This window comes from Schistocerca serialis, chromosome 5 (genome assembly GCF_023864345.2).
Source record: "Schistocerca serialis cubense isolate TAMUIC-IGC-003099 chromosome 5, iqSchSeri2.2, whole genome shotgun sequence".
Lineage (NCBI taxonomy): Eukaryota > Metazoa > Arthropoda > Insecta > Orthoptera > Acrididae > Schistocerca > Schistocerca serialis.
This window is the reverse complement of record NC_064642.1, coordinates 79,476,496-79,499,727: the sequence shown is the minus strand read 5'-3', so window position 1 is coordinate 79,499,727 and position 23,232 is coordinate 79,476,496. Positions and strand designations below refer to the sequence as shown.

Genomic DNA, 23,232 nt, shown 5'->3' with positions numbered 1-23,232 from the left:
ATTCCCGTCGTGAGGCCACATCACTTCGGAAACTTTTGCACATGAGTCACCTGAGTACAAATGACGGTTCATCCAATGAACTGCCGGCCGTGGTGACCAAGGGGTTCTAGGCGCTACAGTCTGGAACCGCGCGGCCGCTACGGTCGCAGGTTCGAATCCTGCCTCGGGCATGGATGTGTGTGATGTCCTTAGGTTAGTTAGGTTTAAGTAGTTCTAAGTTCTCGGGGACTGATGACCATAGATGTTAAGTCCGATAGTGCTCTGAGTGATTTGATTTGAACCAATGAACTGCTATTTTATACCTTGTGTACGCGATATTACCGCCATCTGTATACGTGCATATCGCTATCTCGAGACTTTGTCACTTAAGTGTATATACAGTACGATGTAAGAGAAATTCAGACATCACCCGTAGTCGGGCACTGAAATAAATCCGATGGCGCATGTGAAAATTTGTGCCAGACCGAGACTCGAACTCGGATCTCTCGCTTTACGCAACTGGTCACCTTAACCACTTCGGCTATCCAAGCAAGCTTTCCGTCCATTCCAAATTCTCAACTGTCGCAAACTACAAGTATAGCGTCCACTGTCCATTATCCTCATTGCCCACAGCTTCCATCTGACTCCCGCAAGAGTGCAGAGGAAGTGCGCCTCCGCAGTCGACTTATAGTTCTTTTTGCTGTCAGATCTGATATATATATATATATATATATATATATATATATATATATATATATATATATATATTGTCTGTACTTTCTGAAAGAAAGGTAATATATAATATATATGCGCCTTGACGGTTCTAACAATACCACCACTTGTAAGGTAGGTTAGAAATCAGATTAATAATGTTGCTCACGCAGCATATGTTCGCTTTATCGGGCAACAACAAAGTTGTTGACTGTGGATGGTATTGTCAGAATGGAAATAATGAAGTCACTGTAAAAAAGTCATTATTTTTGGCACTTATCTTGAATGGATTCCCACGTAGGTTTCGTCGAAGTTGTTATGGCTCATCTTATTGATTCTAGGGTGATTCCAATTTGACTGCTAGAAGGTCCAGATCTGTATTTTAGCAATATTTGAAGACCTAACATATGCGTTTTTCAGGAAATTCATAATGATCAAACAATCCCAGATCAGAACAATGGTATGGTAGAAATAATTTTTGACTTGGTCTTCACGATCCACATTTTTATTTAAATTCTTGTAAATTCACATATACTTCTTAATTGTCATATCATAAAAAAAAACAGTTTTGTATCAATCTTCACATATTTAATTTCCACTTTAACCAAACACAAGACTTTTTACAAAGCGAAATAACAACTTAACTTCTGTAAAGTGAAACAAAGACTGCTCTGTGCGCATTCGCGCCAAAACGGTCACAAAGTCAAAGATTATGACAGTCCCATAGAAATGAATACACACAATAACCATATCACTGTAATATATCGATACAGCGGAGTACCTATACATTAATAAAACCAAATGTGAATATTGTCACAAAAATATGTTTGTTACTTCGCAGAAAAATAGTACGATATTACAGGTATCGAGAACTGGGGTTGGAGTGCCGTAATGGTCACGTAAGTAAAGAACCATTACACGGTGAATAACGATACCTTCAGCGCAGATGCACACTACGTCCGAATGCCTGCGTGAATCAAGCGAAGCTGCGCGCAGTGAGATTAGCGGACATTTGACGATACATGTGAAGTGTGCTGCAAATGGAGAATTTGGGTTGGATGGAAAGCGTGAACGGTTAGCCGAAGCGGTTCAGGTGACTGCTCGCGTAAAGCGGGAAATCTGGGGTCGCGTCCCGGTCAGCACAAATTTTCACTGTCGCCAATGGATTGTGGCTGAGGTCTGAATTTCTCTTCTGTATCTAGTTGGGTGGATGGGGATTTGAACCTGAATGCGAGTGAATTGCGTTAGCCACTATGCCACCTCACTCTGTGTCCTTTTAAATCCATACAGACAGAATAGTATATTCCAGGCAGGTGGAGCAACAAAGTGTTGAATGCTATCTAGCAACAAATATTGATTTCAGAGATGCATAATTTAGAACTTCCTACGTGTATATTGGTTGTTTTATGTTTTTCTGTCCCACTCAAGTTACTTGTTTTAGTTTACTACGACTTATTCTTTTCTTTGCCGCTCCTCTTGGATCTAAGCATACAAACGGTCGCAGATATGCTGGTGATGGAGAAATTTTTTTAAGCAATTTAACATGAAGAGAAATTTTAGAATGATTCTTCCACGGGTTTTGCACTGCAACTGTAATAGGTATTCATGGCATATTTGAGTTAGCCTCAATTACTCCAGAAGATATACTAACTTCTGTGAGAATTGTGAATCCGGAAAGAAAGGTCGGAATGAATCCGAATTCCGAGGAAGCATTAAACAGCGTGCCGGTAGTAAGTGATTACGTTTACAGCAAGAGGTTATCCTCTCGAGTATTCAGAAATATCAACGTGATGCCAAGGTGAGCCAATGAAGTGGTTTCAAATAAAGCAGTAACGTGAAAGCTAGTACCACCACGGCTTGAGGACATTAAATTGCGGATAAGAAGCATGTGGGTGAATTCTGACTAGGGAAAAATTGTTTCAGCCAATATCGCAACAATATTTATTATTGACGACTGCTCTTGACAGCCGATACTGTCATCCTATGGTCTTCAAAAGTTTTTGGTTATAAATCATATTCAAATATGAGTTGACCATTCATGCCACGTCACACGACATTATGTCATTATGCCACAATGATCATGTAAAATGGTGCAAGATGTTTGAAATTCTAAGAAAAATTGAAGTAAGAAACCGGAAAGGATGGGTGATACACAAAATGTGGAAGAACCAAGAGGGAACAATAAGAGTGGAAGATCAAGAAGAAAGTACTTGGATTAAAAGGAGTGTAAGACAGGGCCGTAGTCTTTCTCCCCTACTGTTCAATCTAAACATCAAACAAACAATGACGGAAATAAGAGAAAGGATCAAGAGTGGGCTTAAGATACAGAGAGAAAACCTACCAATGATAAGCGTCTGCTGATGATATTGCTATTCTTATTGAAGTGAAGACAAATTACAGGATCTGTTCAATGGAATGAACAGTTCAATGGGTACAGAATATGGTTGAAAATAAAGTGGAGTAAACAAAATTAATGAGAAACATAAAAAATGAGAATAGCGAGAAACTTAACGTGAATATCGATGGCTACAAAGTAATGGCTCTGAGCACTATGGGACTTAACATCTATAGTCATCAGTCGACTACAAAGTAGACGAAGTTGAAAAATTCTGCTACTCTGAAAACAAAAGTAACCCGTAATGGAGGAAGCAAGGAGGACTAAAAAGCAGACTAGCAACGGCAAGAAATACATTCCTGACCAAGAGAATCTGCTATTATCCAACATGGCCCTAATTTGAGGAGGCTCAAATGGTTCAAATGGCTCTAAGCACTATGGGACTTACCATCTGAGGTCATCAGTCCCATAGACTTAGAACTACTTAAACCTAACTAACCTAAGGACATCACACACATACATGCCCGAGGCAGGAATCGAACCTGCGACCGTAGCAGCAGCGCGGCCACAGTGGCTGGCAATTTGAGGAGGAAATTTTGAGAATGTACGTTTGGAGCTCAGCATTGTGTGGTAGTGAAACATGCACTGTGGGGAGCCGAAAAAGAAGTGAAATCAAAGCGTTTGAGATGTGAGCTACGGAACAATGTGGAAAATTAGGCGGTCTGATAAGGTCGGCGAGGGAAGGAATATATGGAAAGCACTGACAAGACGAAGGAACAGGATGGTAGGAGATCTGTTAAGACACTAAGGAATAACTTCCATGGTACTGGAGGGTGCTGTAGAGGGTAAGAAATGTATAAAAACACAGGAACTGTAAACATCGAGCGAATAATTGAGGACATAGGTTGCAAGTGCTACTCTGAAATGAAATGGATGGCACAGGAATCTACATAAATGATCTTTTGGATAGGATGGATATCAATGTGTGGCTGTTTGCTGATGATGCTGTGGTGTACGGGAAGGTGTCGTCGTTGGTGACTGTAGGAGGATACAAGATGACTTGGGCAGGATTTTTAATTGATGTAAAGAAAGGCAACTAACTCTAATTATAGCTAAATGTAAATTAATACAGATGAATAGTAAACAGAATCCCGTAATGTTTGAATACTCCATTAGTAGCGTAGCGCTTGACACAGTCACGTCGGTTCAATATTTGGGCGTAACATTGCAGGGCGATATGAAGTGGGACAAGCATGTAATGGCAGTTGTGGGGAAGGCGGATAGTCGTCTTCGGTTCATTGGTAGAATTTTGGGAAGATGTGGTTCATCTGTAAAGGAGACCGCTTATAAAACACTAGTACGACCTATTGTTGAGTACTGCTCGAGCGTTTGGGATCCCTATCAGGTCGGATTGAGGAAGGACATAGAAGAAATTCAGAGGCGGGCTGCTAGATTTGTTACTGGTAGGTTTGATCATCGCGCGGGTGTCACGGAAATGCTTCAGGAACTCGGGTGGGAGTCTCTAGAGGAAAGGAGGAGTTCTTTTCGTGAATCGCTTCTGAGGAAATTTAGAGAACCAGAATTTGAGGCTGACTGCACTACAATTTTACTGCCGCCAACTTACATTTCGCGGAAAGGCCACAAAGATAAGATAAGAGAGATTAGGGCTCGTACAGAGGTATATAGGCAGTCATTTTTCCCTCGTTCTGTTTGGGAGTGGAATAGGGGGAGAAGATGCCAGTTGTGGTACGAGGTACCCTCCGCCACGCACCGAATGGTGGATTGCGGAGTATGTATACAGATGTAGATCGCTGGAGAGGGATAACCAATCTGCTCCAGACTGTGACGTGACCGTACTTAAGTGTCGCTGAGATTTTATTCCTCATTGTCTGCAACAGCACTCTCTAAGGCTTGGCAAAATAGAAGGTGTCTGTACCGTCTATGCCGCCGTGTGCCAGGGAACCTCATCCCCTCCACAATTGTTATTACTGTGTCTCACCGTGCGGAGGTAACTTCTGATGTGACACGCACTGCAGCTGCATGCAGTGCTGTGAAATGGTCGTGTGATACCATACACTTCCTCTCTTTGCTCCACTACACGAGACACTCACCTTGCCGGCAGGAAGACGGTGGAGGAGTACAAGACGGCCAGCGCCATTGCCGACGAGGGGACGCGCGAGTTGGAGCAGAGCCTCATATCGGAGGAGCGGCAGCGCCTGGAGGCGGAGTGCCGCCGCGAGAAGAGCCTGCTGCAGTCGGCCATCCTGCAGACCGCGGGTACGTGTCGCGCGGGGACACCGACACAGCCGTGTCCTGGCAGTAAAAGCTAACGTTCCAATCCTTTTCAGAAGCTGACGCCGAGCTACCAGAGGCGGACCGGGCACCTGCTGCCGAAACGATCAGCAATACTGCGGTAGTGGTAAGTGGCCATTGGCGCCGTGCTCTGCCGTCTTCTGGTGAGACCTGTAAGATTAGATTAGATTAGATTAATTACTCATTCCATATACCCATAAAAGAGGGAATCCTCCTGGGTGTGGAACATGCCAGATAAACACATTACAAAAATGTAATTGGAAAAACTTGAGTTTCATTAATTTTAATGATCCTCAGTCAATATATTTGTTGTTGTGGTCTTCAGTCCTGAAACTCGTTTGATGCAGCTCTCAATTCTACTCTAACCTGTGCAAGCTTCTTCATCTCCCAGTACCTACTGCAGCCTACATCCTTCTGAATCTGCGTAGTGTATTCATCTCTTGGTCTCCCTCTACGATTTTTACCTTCCACGCTACCCTCAAATACTAAATTGGTGATCCCTTGATGTCTCAGAACATGTCCTACCAACCGATCCCTTCTTCTAGTCAACTTGTACCATAAATGTTTCTTCTCCCCAATTCTATTCACTACCTCCTCATTAGTTATGTGATCTACCCATCTACTCTTCAGCATTCTTCTGTAGCACCACATTTCGAAAGCTTCTATTCTCTTCTTGTCCAAACTATTTATCGTCCACGTTTCAATTCCATACATGGCTACACTCCATACAAATACTTTCAGAAATGACTTCCTAACACTTAAATCTATACTCGATGTCAACAAATTCCTCTTCTTCAGAAACGCTTTCCTTGCCATTGCCAGTCTACATTTGATATCCTCTGTACTTCGACCATCATCAGTTATTTTGCGCCCTAAATAGCAAAACTCCTTTACTACGTTAAGTGTCTCATTTCCTAATCTAATTCCCTCAGCATCACCCCACTTAATTCGACTACATTCCATTATCCTTGTTTTGCTTTTGTTGGTGTTCATATTATACCCTCCTTTCAAGACACTGTCCATTCCGTTCAACTGCTCTTCCAAGTCCTTTGCTATTTCTGACAGAATTACAATGTCGTCGGTGAATCTCAGAGTTTTTATTTCCTCTCCATGGACTTAAATACCTACTCCGAACTTTTCTTTGGTTTCCTTTACTGCTTGCTCAATATACAGATTCAATAGCATCGGGGAGAGGCTACAACCCTGTCTCACTCCCTTCCCAACCGCTGCTTCCCTTTCATGCCCCTCGACTCTTATAACTGCCCTCTGGTTTCTGTACAAATTGTAAGTAGCCTTTCGCTCCTGTATTTCACCCCTACCACCTTCAGAATCTGAAAGAGAGTATTCCAGTCAACATCGTCAAAAGCTTTCTCTAAGTTTACAAATGCTAGAAACGTAGGTTTGCCTTTCCTTAATCTTTCTTCTAAGATAAGTCGTAGGGTGAGTATTGCCTCACGTGTTCCAAAATTTCTATGGAATCCAAACTGATTATCCCCGAGGTTGGCTTCTACCAGTTTTTCCATTCGTCTGTAAAGAATTCGCCTTAATATTTTGCAGCTGTGACTTATTAAACTAATAGTTCGGTAGTTTTCACATCTGTCAACACCTGCTTTCTTTGGGGTTGGAATTACTGTATTATTCTTGAAGTCTGAGGGAATGTAGCCTGTCTCATACATCTTGCTCACCAGATGATAGAGTTTTGTCAGGACTGGCTCTCCCAAGGCCTTCAGTAGTTCTAATGAAATGTTGTCTACTCCCGGGGCCTTGTTTCGACCCAGGTCTTTCAGTGCTCTGTCAAACTCTTCACGCAGTATCGTGTCACCCATTTCATCTTCATCTACATCCCCTTCCATTTCCATGATATTGTTCTCAAGTACATTGCCCCTGTATAGATCCTCTATATACTCCTTCCACTTTTCTGCTTTCCCTTCTTTGCTTAGAACTGGGTTTCAGTCTGAGCTCTTGATATTCATTGAAGTGGTTCTCTTTTCTCAGTCAATAACCAGTAAAATTATGTACATGAATTGTATTTAAACTTCTAATATTTACAGGTTTAATACTTACATCTGCTTTCATTAAATCCATCATTCAGACGTTTGCTAGTTTCTTGGCTATTACAGCCAAGTATTGTCAAAAATTAAGGTAAATTATTCATTTCAGCAACCCTCAGTTAAGAACAGTCAGATTATGTACAAGATTTAAAATTAAACTTCCACTATTTGCAGACTTAAGACTTACATCTGCCTTCCATACATCCATCATTCACACAGTAGGTAGTTACTTGGCTGTTACAACCAAGTATTGTCAAAAATTAAAGTATAATAAATTTTCATTAAAATGGTCTACTGCACTTGTACAGAAACTCATGGATGGAATAGAAGGAGTTGGCAACCAAAAATTCTTTTAAATTATATTTAAATTGTGCCTTGTCTGAAACTAAACTCTTAATGGTTGCTGATAGCTTATTGAAAATATGCGTTGCTGAGTACTGGGCTCCTTTCTGGGCAAGAGTAAGTGATTTTAAATCTTTATGTTTATTGTTCTTATTCCTACTATTGATACTGTGTACTAAGCAGTTAGTTGGAAAAAGACATGTATTATTTACAACAAACTTCATTAAGGAATAAATATACCGAGAAGCTGTGGTTAATATGCCCAATTCTTTGAATAGGTTTCGACATAATGTTGCTGGATTTACACAACTCATTTCTCTTATTATACGCTTCTGTACTCTAAAATTTTTTTCTCTGTTTGTGGAGTTACCCCAAAATATAATACCATATGACATAATGGAATGAAAACAAGGAAAATATGCCAGTTTTTTTATATTTATATCTTCTATGTCTGACATCATTCGCATTGCAAACACAGACTTGTTTAGGCGCTTTAGCAGTTCGTTAGTATGTTGCTCCCAACTGAATTTATTATCAAGTTGTAATCCCAAGAACGTTACACTCTCAACTTCTCCTATTTCCGTGTCATCATATTTTATACACACACCAGAAGGAAATCTCTTGGAAGTTCTGAACTGCATATAGTGGGTCTTTTCAAAGTTTAATGACATTGAATTGGCTATAAACCACTTATTAATATCAGTAAAAATTTGATTAGCTGCCCTTTCTAAATTTATATTTGATTTACTATTTATTGCAATGTTTGTATCATCTGCAAATAAGACAAACTTGGCATCTGCTAATGTAACAGCTGACAGGTCATTAATATACACAAGAAACAGTAGTGGACCTAGTATGGAACCTTGGGGAACACCACATGTAATTTCTTCCCAGTCAGATGATGTCTGATTGTCTGCTGTTGAAGTGTTATGTAATGACACTCTTTGTTTTCTGTTAGTAAGATATGACTGATACCAGTTTGGAGCAATACCAGTGATGCCATAATATTTTAATTTACTTAAAAGAATGCTGTGATTCACACAGCCGGCTGGAGTGGCCGTGCGGTTCTAGGCGCTACAGTCTGGAACCGAGCGACCGCTCCGGTCGCAGGTTCGAATCCTGCCTTGGGCATGGATGTGTGTAATGTCCTTAGGTTAGTTAGATTTAATTGGTTCTAAGTTCTAGGCGACTGATGACCTCAGAAGTTAAGTCGCATAGTGCTCAGAGCCATTTGAACCATTTTTTGTGATTCACACAATCAAACGCCTTTGACAGATCACAGAATATGCCAGTTGCCTTTAATTTGTTGTCCAATGAATTAAGGACATTTTTGCTGTAAGTGTAAATAGCTTTCTCAATATCAGAACCCTTAAGAAACCCAAACTGTGAATTTGACAGTATGTTATTTCCACTAAGGTGCTTAAGTAGCCCCTTGAACACAATATTTTCAAAGATTTTTGAAAAAGCTGGCAAAAGTGAGATTGGTCGGTAATTTGATGGCATTTCTTTGTCCACTTTCTTGTGGAGAGGTATAGCTTCACATGAAAGGGGACAAAGAAATGCCGCCAAATTACCTACTGTAACTGTTAGGATACCCAGCACTAATGGAATAAAAAATCACTCATATTCACTAATAAGCTCACGGTTAAAATACACCATCTGGTCAAACGTATATGGACCTGTGTCAATAGAATTTAATGTCGGGACTTGGAATAGACAGTGTATTGAAACTGGCTACTTGGAATCTCCGCAATCTCAAAGATAAAGAACTAGAACTAAAAAATGAACTAAATTTACAAAATATTGACATGGCCGAAATCAAAATGAAATCGAGAGGTTCCACAACAGTAAATGGGTATGACATTATTTACAGCGGAATTCCTCAAAAGGAAAGGCTCCATGCTGAAGTTGCTGCTCTATGGCAGAAGACTTTAACAAAGTACACTATCACACCGTCATCAGTGAATTGTGGTCAGAATAATGGCATCAACAGGTTATCCATCGGTAATTGTACTTCCCAGTAGAAGGATGGGATGATTAACTCTGAAGAGTTCTATGATACCTTGCAAAGAACCCTATTTAACATAAACAGAAAGATTGCTTGATAATAGCAGGAGATTTAAATACAAGGGTGGGTAACACCCATGTAGTTAATATCGTTGATTCAGGAGGGGAAAACGTAATATAATAATGGATATAGGTAGAAGGCGATCTGATTGAATAATGAGGTAAGTATAACAAACACAGTCTTCAGGCATAAACAGATGCACAAATATAACTGGCCAATTAGAGGCTCTCCCACAATTATAGACTACATAATTTCAAATAATAAGACCTGGTCTTTAGTGCAAGACATAAGGGTCTTCAGAGGACCACATGCCTCTTCAGATAATTTCTTACTCGTCTCAAAAATAAAACTACTTAAAAATGGAATAAATAATTCCTTCTATGACCACAAAGAACAGTATAAATACACTTTTCGGAACACAAGATGTCATGAAACTACAATAGATTACATTTTTACAAACAGGAATATCCATCCTCAGCCAGTGCTAGATTTTAGGACTTAAAACTCTGCCAACGTACAGAGTCATCACAGGCAGCTCTTGGCAAAAATCTGATTGCATGTTTGAAGGCACAAAATTGCTAAAGCACCATCCTTGTAAAAAGAAAAATTTAATATTGAGTCATTATGGAATGAATTTACGAAAATTTTATGCCAGAAGCGATTGTCAGAGAAAATAAAAGAGAACCCGTTAAGGAGAGGATAATGTAGATCAGCCTGGGAGAAAATTAAAGAAAGTACTGATGCAGCAGCTCAAGAAGCCGTGGGTACAAGTAATAGAAGGAAAGAGAGGAAAACAAACGGAACACCATGATTTTGCTAAAATGTTAAAGAAATTTGTAAAAAAAAGAGGTGTAACTACTTGTAATATGAAACACACAAAACATAAGAGTCTTATGAAGATTAAAAAAAAAAAAACTCGTAATGAGACAAAATCGCTAGTGAATCGTTTTAAACAGGAACACTGGGAAACCTTTTCTAAAAATTTAGATCATAACTTCTGTGGGTTGCAGAAACAAATTTGGCGAATGAGATTACAGCAGAGGAAAGAGTTAGTTATACGAAATTTTGAAAGTGAACGATGTAAATTAGGAATCATGGGTTAAATACTTAGCAAAGTTGTATAAAGGTAAAAAGTCACCAGCAAGCTAAGAGAGATCCAATATCAGTATGCGAGCAAATGATGAAGTAATTGTTTCACATGCAGAGGTAGAAGAATCTTTAAATCTGTCGAAAAATAGGAAATTTTTCCATTCGTCTGTAAAGAATTCGTGTTAGTATTTTGCAGCCATGACATGAAAATGATAGTTTGGTAATTTACACACCTGTCAACACTTGCTTTCTTTGGGATTGGAATTGTTATATTCTTCTTGAAGTCTGAGGGTATTTCGCCTGTCTCATACATCATGCTCACCAGATGGTAGAGTTTTGTCAGAGCTGGCTCTCCCAAGGTTATCAGTAGTTCTAATGGCATGTTGTCTACTCCTGGGGCCTTGTTTCGACTTAGGTCTTTCAGTGCTCTGTCAAACTCTTCTCGCAGTATCATATCTCCATTTCATCTTCATCCACATCCTCTTCCATTTCCATAATATTGTCCTCAAGTACATCGCCCTTGTATAGACCCTCTATATACTCCTTCCACCTTTCTGCTTTCCCTTCTTTGCTTAGAACTGCGTTTCCATCTGAGCTCTTGATATTCATGCAAGTGGTTCTCTTTTCTCCAAAGGTCTCTTAATTTTCCTGTAGGCAGTATCTATCTTACCCCTAGTGATATACGCCTCTACATTCTTACATTTGTCCTCTAGCCATTCCTGCTTAGCCATTTTGCATTATCTGTCAATCTCATTTTTGAGATGTTTGTATTCCTTTTTGCCTGCTTCATTTACTGCATATTTGTATTTTCTCCTTTCATTAATTAAATTCAATATCTCTTCTGTTACCCAAGGATTTCTATTAGCCCTCGTCTTTTTACCTACTTTATCCTCAGCTGCCTTTACTATTTCATCTTTCAAAGCTACCCATTCTTCTTCTACTGTATTTCTTTCCCCCATTCTTGTCAATCGTTCCCTAATGCTCTCCCTGAAACACTCTAGAACCTCTGGTTTAGTCAGTTTATCCAGGTCCCATCTCCTTAAATTCCCACCTTTTTGCAGTTTCTTCAGTTTTAATCTACACTTCATAACCAACAGATTGTGGTCAGAGTCCACATCTGCCCCTGAAAATGTCTTACAAATTAAAACTTGGTTAATAAATCTCTGTCTTACCATTATATAACATATCTGAAACCTTCCAGTATCTCCAGGTTTCTTTCATGTATACAACCTTCTTTCATGATTCTTGAACCAAGGGTTAGCTATGATTAAGTTACGCTCTGGGCAAAATTCTACCAGGCGGCTTCCTTTTTCATTCCTTACCCCCATTCCATATTCACCTACTGCGTTTCCTTCTCTTCCTGTTCCCACTGTCGAATTCCAGTCACCCATGACTGTTAAATTTTCGTCTCCCTTCACTATCTGAATAATTTCTTTTATCTCATCATATATTACATCAATCTCTTCGTCATCTGCGGAGCTAGTTGTGCATATAAACATGTACTACTTTGGTAGGCGTGGGATTCGTATCCATCTTGGCCAGAATAATGCGTTCACGATGCTATTAGTAGTAGCTTAACTGCACTCCTATTTTTTTATTCATTATTAAACCTACTCTTGCATTGCCCCTATTTGATTTTGTATTTATAACCCTGTACTCACCTGACCAGAAGTATTGTTCCTCCTGCTACCGAACTTCACTAACTCCCACTATATCTAACTTTAACCTATCCATTTCCCTGTTTAAATTTTCTAACCTATCTGCCCGATTAAGGGATCTGACAGTCCATGCTCGACCTGTAGAACGCCAGTTTTCTTTCCCTGATGACAACGTCCTTCTCAGTAGTTCCAGCCCGGAGATGCGAATGGGGGACTATTTTACCGCCGGAATATTTTACCCAACAGGACGTCATCATCATTTAACCATACAGTAAAGCTGCATGCCCCCGAGAAACATTACGGCTATAGTTTCCCCATGCTTTCAGACGTTCGCAGTACCAGCATAGCAAGGCCGTTTTGGTTAATGTTACAAGACCAGATCAGTCAATCATTCAGACTGTTGCCCCTGCAACTACTGAAAAGGCCGCTGCCCCTCTTCAGGAACCACACGTTTGTCTGGCCTCTCAACAGATACCCCTCTGTTGTGGTTCCACCTACGGTATGGCTATCTGTATCACTGAAGCATGCAAGCCTCCCCACCAACGGCAAGGTCCATGGTTCATGGTCCAAGGTCCAAGGTCCATGGGGGAAGAGAACCATAGTCCTTCAAGGAGTCCAAAATATAAAGTTTTGTTTCAAATTTTTTTACTTTACACCTTATCGTAAAGAAGAAGAAGAAGTAATTTTTGGTTGGCCACTTTAGTTAATAGAGTTGCTACGAAGTTTGCATCATCATAATTAATTTGGCAAAAGAATTGGTTTTGTTGTTAAGTTTCGGTGCCATGTTGTTGTTGTTGTCTTCAGTCCTGAGACTGGTTTGATGCAGCTGTCCATGCTACTCTATCCTGTGCAAGCTTCTTCATTTCCTTGTACTTACTGCAACCTACATCCTTCTCAATCTGCTTAGTGTATTCATCTCTTGGTCTCCCTGTACGATTTTTACCCTCCCCGCAGCTCTACAATGCTAAATTTGTGATCCCTTGATGCCTCAGAACATGTCCTACCAACCGGTCCCTTCTTGTCAAGTTGTTCCACAAACTCCTCTTCTCCCCAATTCTATTCAATACCTCCTCATTAGTTATGTGATCTACCCATCTAATATTCAGCATTCTTCTGTAGCACCACATTTCGAAAGCTTCTATTCTCTTCTTGTCTAAACTATTTATTGTCCATGTTTCACTTCCATACATGGCTACACTCTATATAAATACTTTCAGAAACGACTTCCTGACACTTAAATCTTTACTCGATGTTAACAAATTTCTCTTCTTCAGAAACGCTTTCCTTGCCATTGCCAGTCTACATTTTATATCCTCTCTACTTCGACCATCATCAGTTATTTTGCTCCCCAAATAGCAAAACTCGTTTACTACGTTAAGTGTCTCATTTCCTAATCTAATTCCCTCAGCATCACCCCACTTAATTCGACTACATTCCATTATCCTCGTTTTGCTTTTGTTGATTTTCATATTATATTCTCCTTTCAAGACACTGTACATTCCGTTCAACTGCTCTTCCAAGTCCTTTGCTGTCTCTGACAGAATTACAATGTCATCGGCGAACCTCAAAGTTTTTATTTCTTCTCCATGGATTCTAATACCTACTCCGAATTTTTCTTTTGTTTCCTTTACTGCTTGCTCAATATACAGATTGAATAACATCGGGGACAGGCTACAACCCTGTCTCACTCCCTTCCCAACCGCTGCTTCCCTTTCATGTCCCTCGACTCTTATAACTGCCATCTGGTTTCTGTACAAATTGGAAATAGCCTTTCGCTCCCTGTATTTTACCCCTGCCACCTTTAGAGTTTGAAAGAGAGTATTCCAGTCAACATTGTCAAAAACTTTCTCTAAGTCTACAAATGCTAGAAATGTAGGTTTTCCCTTCCTTAATCTATTTTCTAAGCTAAGTCGTAGGGTCAGTATTGCCTCACGTGTTCCAACATTTCTGCGGAATCCAAACTGATTATCCCCGAGGTCGGCTTCTACCAGTTTTTGCATTCGTCTGTAAAGAATTCGCCTTAGTATTTTGCAGCTGTGATTTATGAAACTGATAGTTCGGTAATTTTCACATCTGTCAACACCTGCTTTCTTTGGGATTGGAATTATTATATTCTTCTTGAAGTTTGATGGTATTTCGCCAGTCTCGTACATCTTGCTCACCAGATGGTAGAGTTTTGTCAGGACTGGCTCTCCCAAGGCCGTCAGTAGTTCCAGTGGAATGTTGTCTACTCCCGGGACCTTGTTTCTACTCAGGTCTTTCAGTGCTCTGTCGAAGTCTTCACGCAGTATCGTATCTACCATTTCATCTTCATCTACATCCTCTTCCATTTCCATAATATTGTCCTCAAGTACATCGCCCTTGTATAGACCCTCTATATACTCCTTCCACCTTTCTGCTTTCCCTTCTTGGCTTAGAACTGGGTTTCCATCTGAGCTCTTGATATTTTTACAAGTGGCTCTCTTTTCTCCAAAGGTCTCCTTAATTTTCTTGTAGCCAGTATCTATCTTACCCCTAGTGAGATAAGCCTCTACATCCATACATTTGTCCTCTAGCCATCCCTGCTTAGCCATTTTGCACTTCCTGTCGATCTCATTTTTGAGACGTTTGTAGTGCTTTTGCTTGCCTGCTTCATTTACTGCGTTTTTAAATTTTCTCCTTTCATCAATTAAATTCAATATTTCTTCTGTTACCCGAGGATTTCTACTAGCCCTCGTCTTTTTACCTACTTGATCCTCTGCTGCCTTCACTACTTCATCCATCGGTGCCATAGGACAACTGTAATTCCGGCAGAAGCCACAACATTAAAAAAGGGAAAAAGAAAGATTTTTCCAAGAAATGTTTGATTTATTCCGTTATTAGGATATTGGACACTTTATTAATAAAAGAGGATTTATTTAGTTTCTATTTTAATTTAAGATTGAAGAATTTATGCTGTTATTTGACGGTTCAATAGAAGAATATTAAAGGCACCGAAGCCAGGCCGATGAGGCAGAATATTGGCGAGCGTGAGGACGGGTTAAAGGGGGAAAACTGCACCTGTGGTCTACTGATCAAAATCACCTGGGTCCTGCGTTCGAACTTCACCACTGTTTAAATGCATACACACACACGTTATAAAACGTATGTGTGTGTGCGTGTGTATATGTATGTCCCACAACTCCTCCTAAATCACTTGACCGTAACTAGACCGACTTCAACCAAACTTGGCACGCATAACCTTTACTGTCAGGCGACAATTGCTGTCGTGATAAGAATCATCTTCGTTTCATAATTCAGCAGATGCGATTTCAAAAACAATAAGATGCGTGAAAAACTGTCGAATCACGTATTGTGTTTAAATTTATTACTTCTTTGTTATTAATGCCATTCGCAATAAATTTCACAGACAGTATCCACATATGACAAAGAATGTACCTCTAACATTATTTCATTGTACAACGTGAAGTTCAGTGCGCATGACGTCATAAACACTGAGATAAAAAGCCGCATCATGTCTGAAGTTTAAATTTGTTTCTTCTTTGCTACTAACTCTGTTCATAACGTATTTCGCAGACAGTATCCACATATGCTACCTACGCAAATGTACGACTGTACGACACATGATTCAAGAGATATGACATCATAAACACTGACATGCGTGAAAAAGCACCATATCATGAATGAAGTTTTAATACATTTATTCTGTACTACTAAGACACTCCTACAGACGAGCAAACTTAAGGAAATCCCTGACACCTGGCAGCGCGTTTTACAGCTTTCAACCCGAAGCGGAAACAATAGCCATCAATAGAGCTATGTGGGGGCGTTGCCATAGAGATGTTTACAAAATCACGCTGTAGACAGGCGAAGCAGCCGTACTTATGCATTTGTGCGTTGTGCATACTTTTTGCACAACTGTTCCATAATTTGAAAGGTGTTTTCACTAATATACCGACATAAGTTTTTTTCGATACTACACTACAAACAGTGATTTTCTGTTTCCATTTCTAATACAAAATAAGCAATGTGAATACCCGGGCAATGCCGGGTTTGTGAGGTAGTTTTGAATAAAAATCATCAGCAATGTAGGCCAAGGAATTTGGGCATAAGAAGTCACCATCGTTCTGCCAACGGCCTTGTCAAAGAGCGTGGAGGAATATACGGAGGTTCAGGCCACTCTATTGCTCCTGGGGGTGGAAAACTGCCTCTAAGAGGAGCATGAATCAGCAATGATCAACAGCTTGAGGATGCAAATGGTATGGAGACCATTGCACTAGAGACGCTTATGGTGCATCCACAGGACGTGTGGTCTGCAAATGAAAACATTTCACAATGATGTCTCCATTAACAAAAAGATTCTAGATTACTCCCCCATTCGAATCTGCAGGAGGAGATTACGAAGGTGGGTTGGGCCGTGAGAAAAGAAAAGGATGGAATAGTCAGCAGGAGGGCAAAATTCTACTATCCTGGGCACGGAATGTCGGAACTTTGAACTTCGTAGAAAAGTTCGAAAATCCGAAAAGGGATATGGTAAGGCTCAATTTAGATGTAGTGTGGATCAGTGAATTGAAATGGAAAGAGGTCAATGATTTCTGTCAGGCGAATGTAGGGTATATCAACAGCTGCCGAAAATTGTATAACAACAGTAGGATTCGTTATGAACAGGAAGATAGAGCAAGAGTGAGTTAATGTGAACAGTTCAGTGACAGGGTTGTTCTCATCAAATTCGACACCAGATCAACGCTGGGAACAATAGTTCAGGTATTCATGCTGACGTCGCAAACAGAATATGAAGAGATGGAGAAAGTATAAAATCATATTGAACGGGTAAGTCATTAAGTAAAGGGAAATGAAAATCTAATAGTCATGGGGGACTAGAATGTGGTGGGAGGGGAAGAAACAGAAGCAAGGGTTACGGGGAATACGTACTTGGTAGTAGGAATGAGAGAGGAGAAAGATTAATTGAATTCTGAAAAAATAAATACGAGTATCAGGTAGTAAAGCGAATACTTTGTTCAAGAATCATAAGAGGAAGAGGCGTACCTGGAAACAGCCAGGAGATACAGGGAGATTCCAGTTAGATTACATCATGGTCAGTCAGGGATTTCGAAATCATAGGTTTGTAGGGCGTACCCAGGAGCAGAGATGAACTCAGATCATAATCTGGTAGTGATGAAGAGTAGGCCATAGTTTAAGAGACTAATCGGAAGAATCAGTGTGCAAAGAAACGGGATACGGAGGAACTAAGTAACGAAGAGATACACTTCAAGTTCTGTAAGGCTATAGATAATGAGTAACTCAATAGGCAGTTCAGTTGAAGAGGAACGGACATTTATAAAAAGGGCAGTCACAGAACTTGGAAAGAAGAACATTGGTACAAGGAAGGTAACTGCGAAGAAACCATGTATAACGGAAGAAATGATTGAGTTGATCGACGAAATACAAGTCACTCAGGAATGAAATAAGTGGGAAGTGTAGGGAAGCTAAGACGAAATGGCTACATGCAAAATGTGAAGAAATCGAAAAATAAATGATTGTCGGAAGGACTGACTCAAAATATGTAAAAGTTAAAACAACGTTCTGTAAAATTAAAAGCGATGTTTGTAACACTAAGAGTGCACTGGGAATTCAACTGTTAAATTCAGAGGAGAGAGGGAATAGAGGGAAAGAGTACACTGAAGGCCCGTATGAGGGGGAGGACTTCTCTGATGACAGGAGTCAACAAGTAAGGGATAAGGGAACCACTATTAGAGTCAGAATCCAAAAGAGCTTTGGAAGATCAAATAAGGCAGAAGTGAAAGGTAACATTCCATCAGCGTTTCTAAAATCTTATATGAATTGAAGGTGGATGGGGGAGGAATTATTGAAATCAGTTGCTGCAGGACTTTATGTGGAATTAGCAGTGACAAGTGAAAATGTGAAGCTGGACGGGGATTCGAACCCAGGCTCTCCTGCTTATTACGCATTTGAGTTAACCACTGCGCCAGCCGGACACAGTATTTAGCGTAATTACGCGGACCAGCCGGCGAACATTCCCACCTAGCACTGAAATCGGCCGGGAGGCCAGCAGAGAGAGTACGCGCAATTACAATAAAGATTTTATCTAGATGGTGCAGTGTTTAACGCAGCTACCTAGTAAACAGAAGATCGCATGTTCGGATCCTGGTTCGGCACACACTTTTTACTCGTCGCCGATGATTTCACACGAAGCGCTGAAGCAGATGCCGTCCTTCACTTACGTTTCTTTCCTCTCCATCCACCTTTAGTTTACATAATATGAATCACAGCTGCGAAATCCGCATTCATATTTATAAACTCACTAGGGAAAATGGCAACAAAACGACTATTGATCATGGTGTGTAGAATGTATGAAACCGGCGATATACCATCAGACTTTCAGAAAAACATCATCCACACAATTCTGAAAACAGCAAGAGGGGACAAGTGCGGGAATTATAACATATTCAGCTTAAAGCTCATGAATCCAAGTTGTTGCTGACAAGAATAATACACAGAAGAATAGAAAAGGAAATTGAGGATCTGTTAGAGGAAAGGTAAGGGCACCAGTGAGGCAGTTCTGACGGTGTGGTTGATACTGGAAGCAAGACCGAAGAAAAATCAAGACACGCCCATAGAAATTGTCGACCTTGAAACAGCGTTCGAGATCATAAAAAGGTGAAAGGTGTTCGAAATTCTGAGAAAAATTGGGGTAAATTATAGAGAAAGATCTACGAGGGACTAGAAAGATTGGAAGGTCAAAAACGAAGTGCTCGGATTGAAATGAATGTAAGACCGAGATGTAGTCTTTCGCCCTTGCTGTTAAATGTGTTCGTCGAAGGAGCAATGACGGAGAACTGCAGGATGCATAGAATGGAATGAACAACAGAATGAATACAGAATATGGATTAAGAGTAAATTAAAAAACGAGAAAGGTAATGAGAAATTGCAGAAATGGGACTAGCAAGAAAATTAACATCGAAATTGGGGATGAACAAGTAGAAGAAGTTAAGGAAATCTGCTTCCTAGGAGCAAAATAACTCATGATAGACGGAGCAAGGAGAACATGAAAAGCAGACTAGCACCCACAAAAAGAGCAATCATGGCCAAGACAAGTCTATTAGTATCGAACATAAGCCTTAGTTTTAGGAAAAATATTCTGAGAATGTATGTATGGGCCACAGCATTGTATGATAGTGAAACAAGGATTGTGGGAAAACTCGAAAAGAAGAGAATCGAAGCATTTGAGATTTGGTGCTACAAAAGAATGTTGAAAATTATGTGGACTGATAATGTAAGAAAGGAAGACGTTCTGCGAGGAATCAACGAGGAAAGAAATATATGGAAAACTCTGACAAGAAGAATGGACAAGATGGTAGGAGACGTGTTAACATATCAGGGAATAAATTCCAAGGCACTAGAGGGAGCTGTCTAGGGTACAAACTCTATGGGATGACAGAGATTGGAATACATCCAGCATAGAATTTAGCATGTGGGGTGCAAGTGCTACTCTGAGTCGAAAAGGTTGGAACAGAAGAGGAATTCGTGATGGGCTGCATCAAAGCAGTCACATAGAACATTGGCACAACAGTGGGCTTTCAGTTCACCTTGTCGCCAAAGACAAACTGGGATTGTCACGTGGCTTTCTTGTAAGGCTGTTTGTTTGGATTTTACGCAAAGGGCGAAACTTTAATATTATACGTCTTTGTCCTGTTTTTACGCACTTGTTTACTAACAGCACCAATGATGAATAATTGTTGCGGTTATGGATGCAAATCTAAACGCTTTACAGGAGCAAAAGGCAGACAATCAATACTGCAGGGTAATTTATGTGACTGCGTGGGCACATATTTATGAGACGAGTGTTAGACAAGTTCGGTAGCGTGAGAAATGTGCTGGCAATCAATCCGTCATGTGCGTAGTACATTTCGAGCAATTCTCATCAGGTTATTTTTATATCTCAAAATTCCATTATACAGATAGCCAAAGTTATTATGCTTATTTAATGTAGTAAGGATGGGAGACCGTGCTGCTAGTACTATAACGTGGATAATAATTATAGATGGTTAATATTTTAGTTTCCCTAAGAATGAACAGGAATGAAATAATGTATCACAAAGTATAAATTGAAGAATTTTGCCCCTAAGGTATTTCAGTGTGGAATAAATTACTGCGTGTCTGCTTTTAGTTTTGAAGTTATTCGTGATACTTTCTCTTTGGCATAGTAGGAGGCCAATTCAATTTGCCGCGGCAGCGTAATAGAGAGTCAAACATATGTTACAGTACAAAACATTAAAAATAGCAGAGCATATCCCTTTATTCCATATTTAAAAACAATACAGACATCTGAGTCTGATACACTTGTTGAAAACAATTGAAATGCCCTTTCGTTTTTGTTCAAAAATGGTTCAAATGGGTTTGAGCACTATGGGACTTAACATCTGAGGTCATCAGTCACCTATAACTTAGAACTACTTAAACCTAACTAACCTAAGGACACCACACACATCCATGCCCGAGGCAGGATTCGAATCTGCGACCATAGCAGTCGCGCGGTTCCGCACTGAAGTACCTGGAACAGCTTGGCCACCGCGGCTGGCTGCCTTTTGGTCTTCAAAGTCTTAAGACAAGTCAAGTTCATTCCAGATCTTGAATGCAAATGGTTAAGATGCCTATGAATGGTGTTTACAAAGCGTACAATACATTTGGGCTGGGTCTGTCTGTACTAACGGGCATTAAAAATCTGCAGAGCGCTAACAACAAATCTTGCACCATACCATAGTGTCGTGAGTTCTTAGGCAATATAAGTTGGCGCCAATGAATCAAGTCTGAGCATCTTAACCCCGTGGGTATCCTTATTCTGTGGTAATAAGTATCTAATTAAAAAAAAATCTTCAAATGTGTGTGAAATCTTATGGGACTTAACTGCCGAGGTCATCAGTCCCTAAGCTTACACACTATTTAACCTAAATTATCCTAAGGACAAACACACACACACAACCATGCCCGAGGGAGGACTCGAACCTCCGCCGGGACCAGCCGCACAGTCCATGACTGCAGCGCCTAAGACCGCTCAGCTAATCCCGCGCGGCAAGTATCTAATTTGCAGAGGTTATCGTTAGTCGTTACAAGAATGACTTTGGCATGCTTACGTGGTAACAGAGCTAAAGCCGGGTTCACACACGCAACGAAAGTATCGCCACAAGTCAAGTCATTCTGAAGTGGCGCTGTGAGCTACCGTTCACACAGGAGGCCACAAATTCTTCGTAATTGCGCAGTTTGCAAAATGGCGTCACCTGTCTCACCTGAAATGATTCGGGCCTGCGTTAATGTTGTTGCGCAAATTGTGGCATTAGAACTGAGCGAAGAGTTAACAACAAAGAAACGGAAACGAAATGGATCTGTATGTGGATATCGCGCAGAAATTATATGGGAGCAACAAATACGCTCATAAAAGAATTAACATTCGAAGATAAAAATTCGTTCGTAAACCGTTTTCGGATGTCGAAGACGAATTTCGAGTACTTGTTGAGTTGTGTATCAAGCTCTATTCAAAGATCGCATACACACATGAGAGATGCAATCCCTGCCCGTGTGAAACTTCAAGTAACTCTCCGATATTTGGCGAGTGGTGATTCCATGTCATCTCTCCAGTACACCTACCGTGTCCCGAAAAATACTATTTCAGTATTCTTGTGCGAAGTGCTGGATGCTATTTACGATGTCCTTAAGTCTCATTTGAAGGTAAATGAGAAAACATAGCCCCTTTTGTTGTAGCTACATCAGTTCCAGGTACATATTCACGCATACTGTTTACTATTTCAATTAATGCAGCATCTCTCAAATTTCTGTCTTTGTATGATTCGCTTTTGTGGTTCCAAAGGCATTCTCGTTCTTGATACACCTCCAAGAATCTCATAATTGTCGCTGTTGACCACTTTTTCGACATATTAATACCAAACGCACAAACAAAAGTACCATCTGCGAACGAATACGCACTAGAAAGGTTTGAATCCAGCCGCGAGGTAGCAATCGAATGACGTTATTCGATTGTGGAGAAGGCAAAATGGTGCAACAAAGTAGAACCACGTTCAACTTTTTGTGGCGTGACAAAAGTTGCGCTTCTTAAATGGCGCCACCGAAGACTAGGAGTTCACACATGCAACTACAAAGCAACGGTAGTTCGCCATTAGCAGTGGTGATACTTTTGTTGCCTGTGTGAACCCGGCTTAAAGCGCAACACGATGTCGCACAGGAGCCTTCGCCGCAGCCGTCTGCACCGGCGCTGGACGAGGTGGACGCGGAGGAGGTGGCGCGCCGCCAGCAGTACCTGCGCGCGCAGCGGGACAAGCTGCTGCTGCTCAAGAAGCAGGAGCGCGAGAAGAAGCTGCGCGCCGCCGCGGCCGGCAGCGCCGAGCGGCCAAGGTCCGCGCGGGCCGCCAGGGCGGCGCTGTCGTCCGGTGGCGCCAGCGCCGGTGGCGCCAGCGGCGCGCCTGACACCGACAAGGCCGGCGGCGCAGACAGCGCCAACTTGCAGGTGCGCCGCGCGCTGGCGCGCCGGCTCAAGTCCGAGGTGGTGGGCGCGCCGTAGGGCCGCGTCCGGCTGCCGTCGTAACTCACTAATACGTGGCTCCCTTTCTCTCAAAATGCGTAAAAGTTTAATTCTTTGAAACATCATCAGCCACATGTGAAGATACCGATTTCAGC

The 23,232-nt window shown here is 40.9% G+C and overlaps 1 protein-coding gene across 1 annotated transcript in view; it reads left to right on the top strand.

Moving 5' to 3' along the window:
- The window catches only part of LOC126481756 (cilia- and flagella-associated protein 36), a 127,954-nt gene that overhangs the window by 104,544 nt on the left and 178 nt on the right, over positions 1-23,232 (top strand). The window contains exons 5-8 of the mRNA XM_050105710.1: positions 5,148-5,302; positions 5,374-5,444; positions 17,191-17,202; positions 22,820-23,232. The exon at positions 22,820-23,232 is cut by the window's right edge and continues 178 nt beyond it. Of these exons, the coding sequence (XP_049961667.1) occupies positions 5,148-5,302; positions 5,374-5,444; positions 17,191-17,202; positions 22,820-23,116 (535 nt within the window). The 3' untranslated portion in view covers positions 23,117-23,232. The remainder of the gene's footprint in view (positions 1-5,147; positions 5,303-5,373; positions 5,445-17,190; positions 17,203-22,819) is intronic.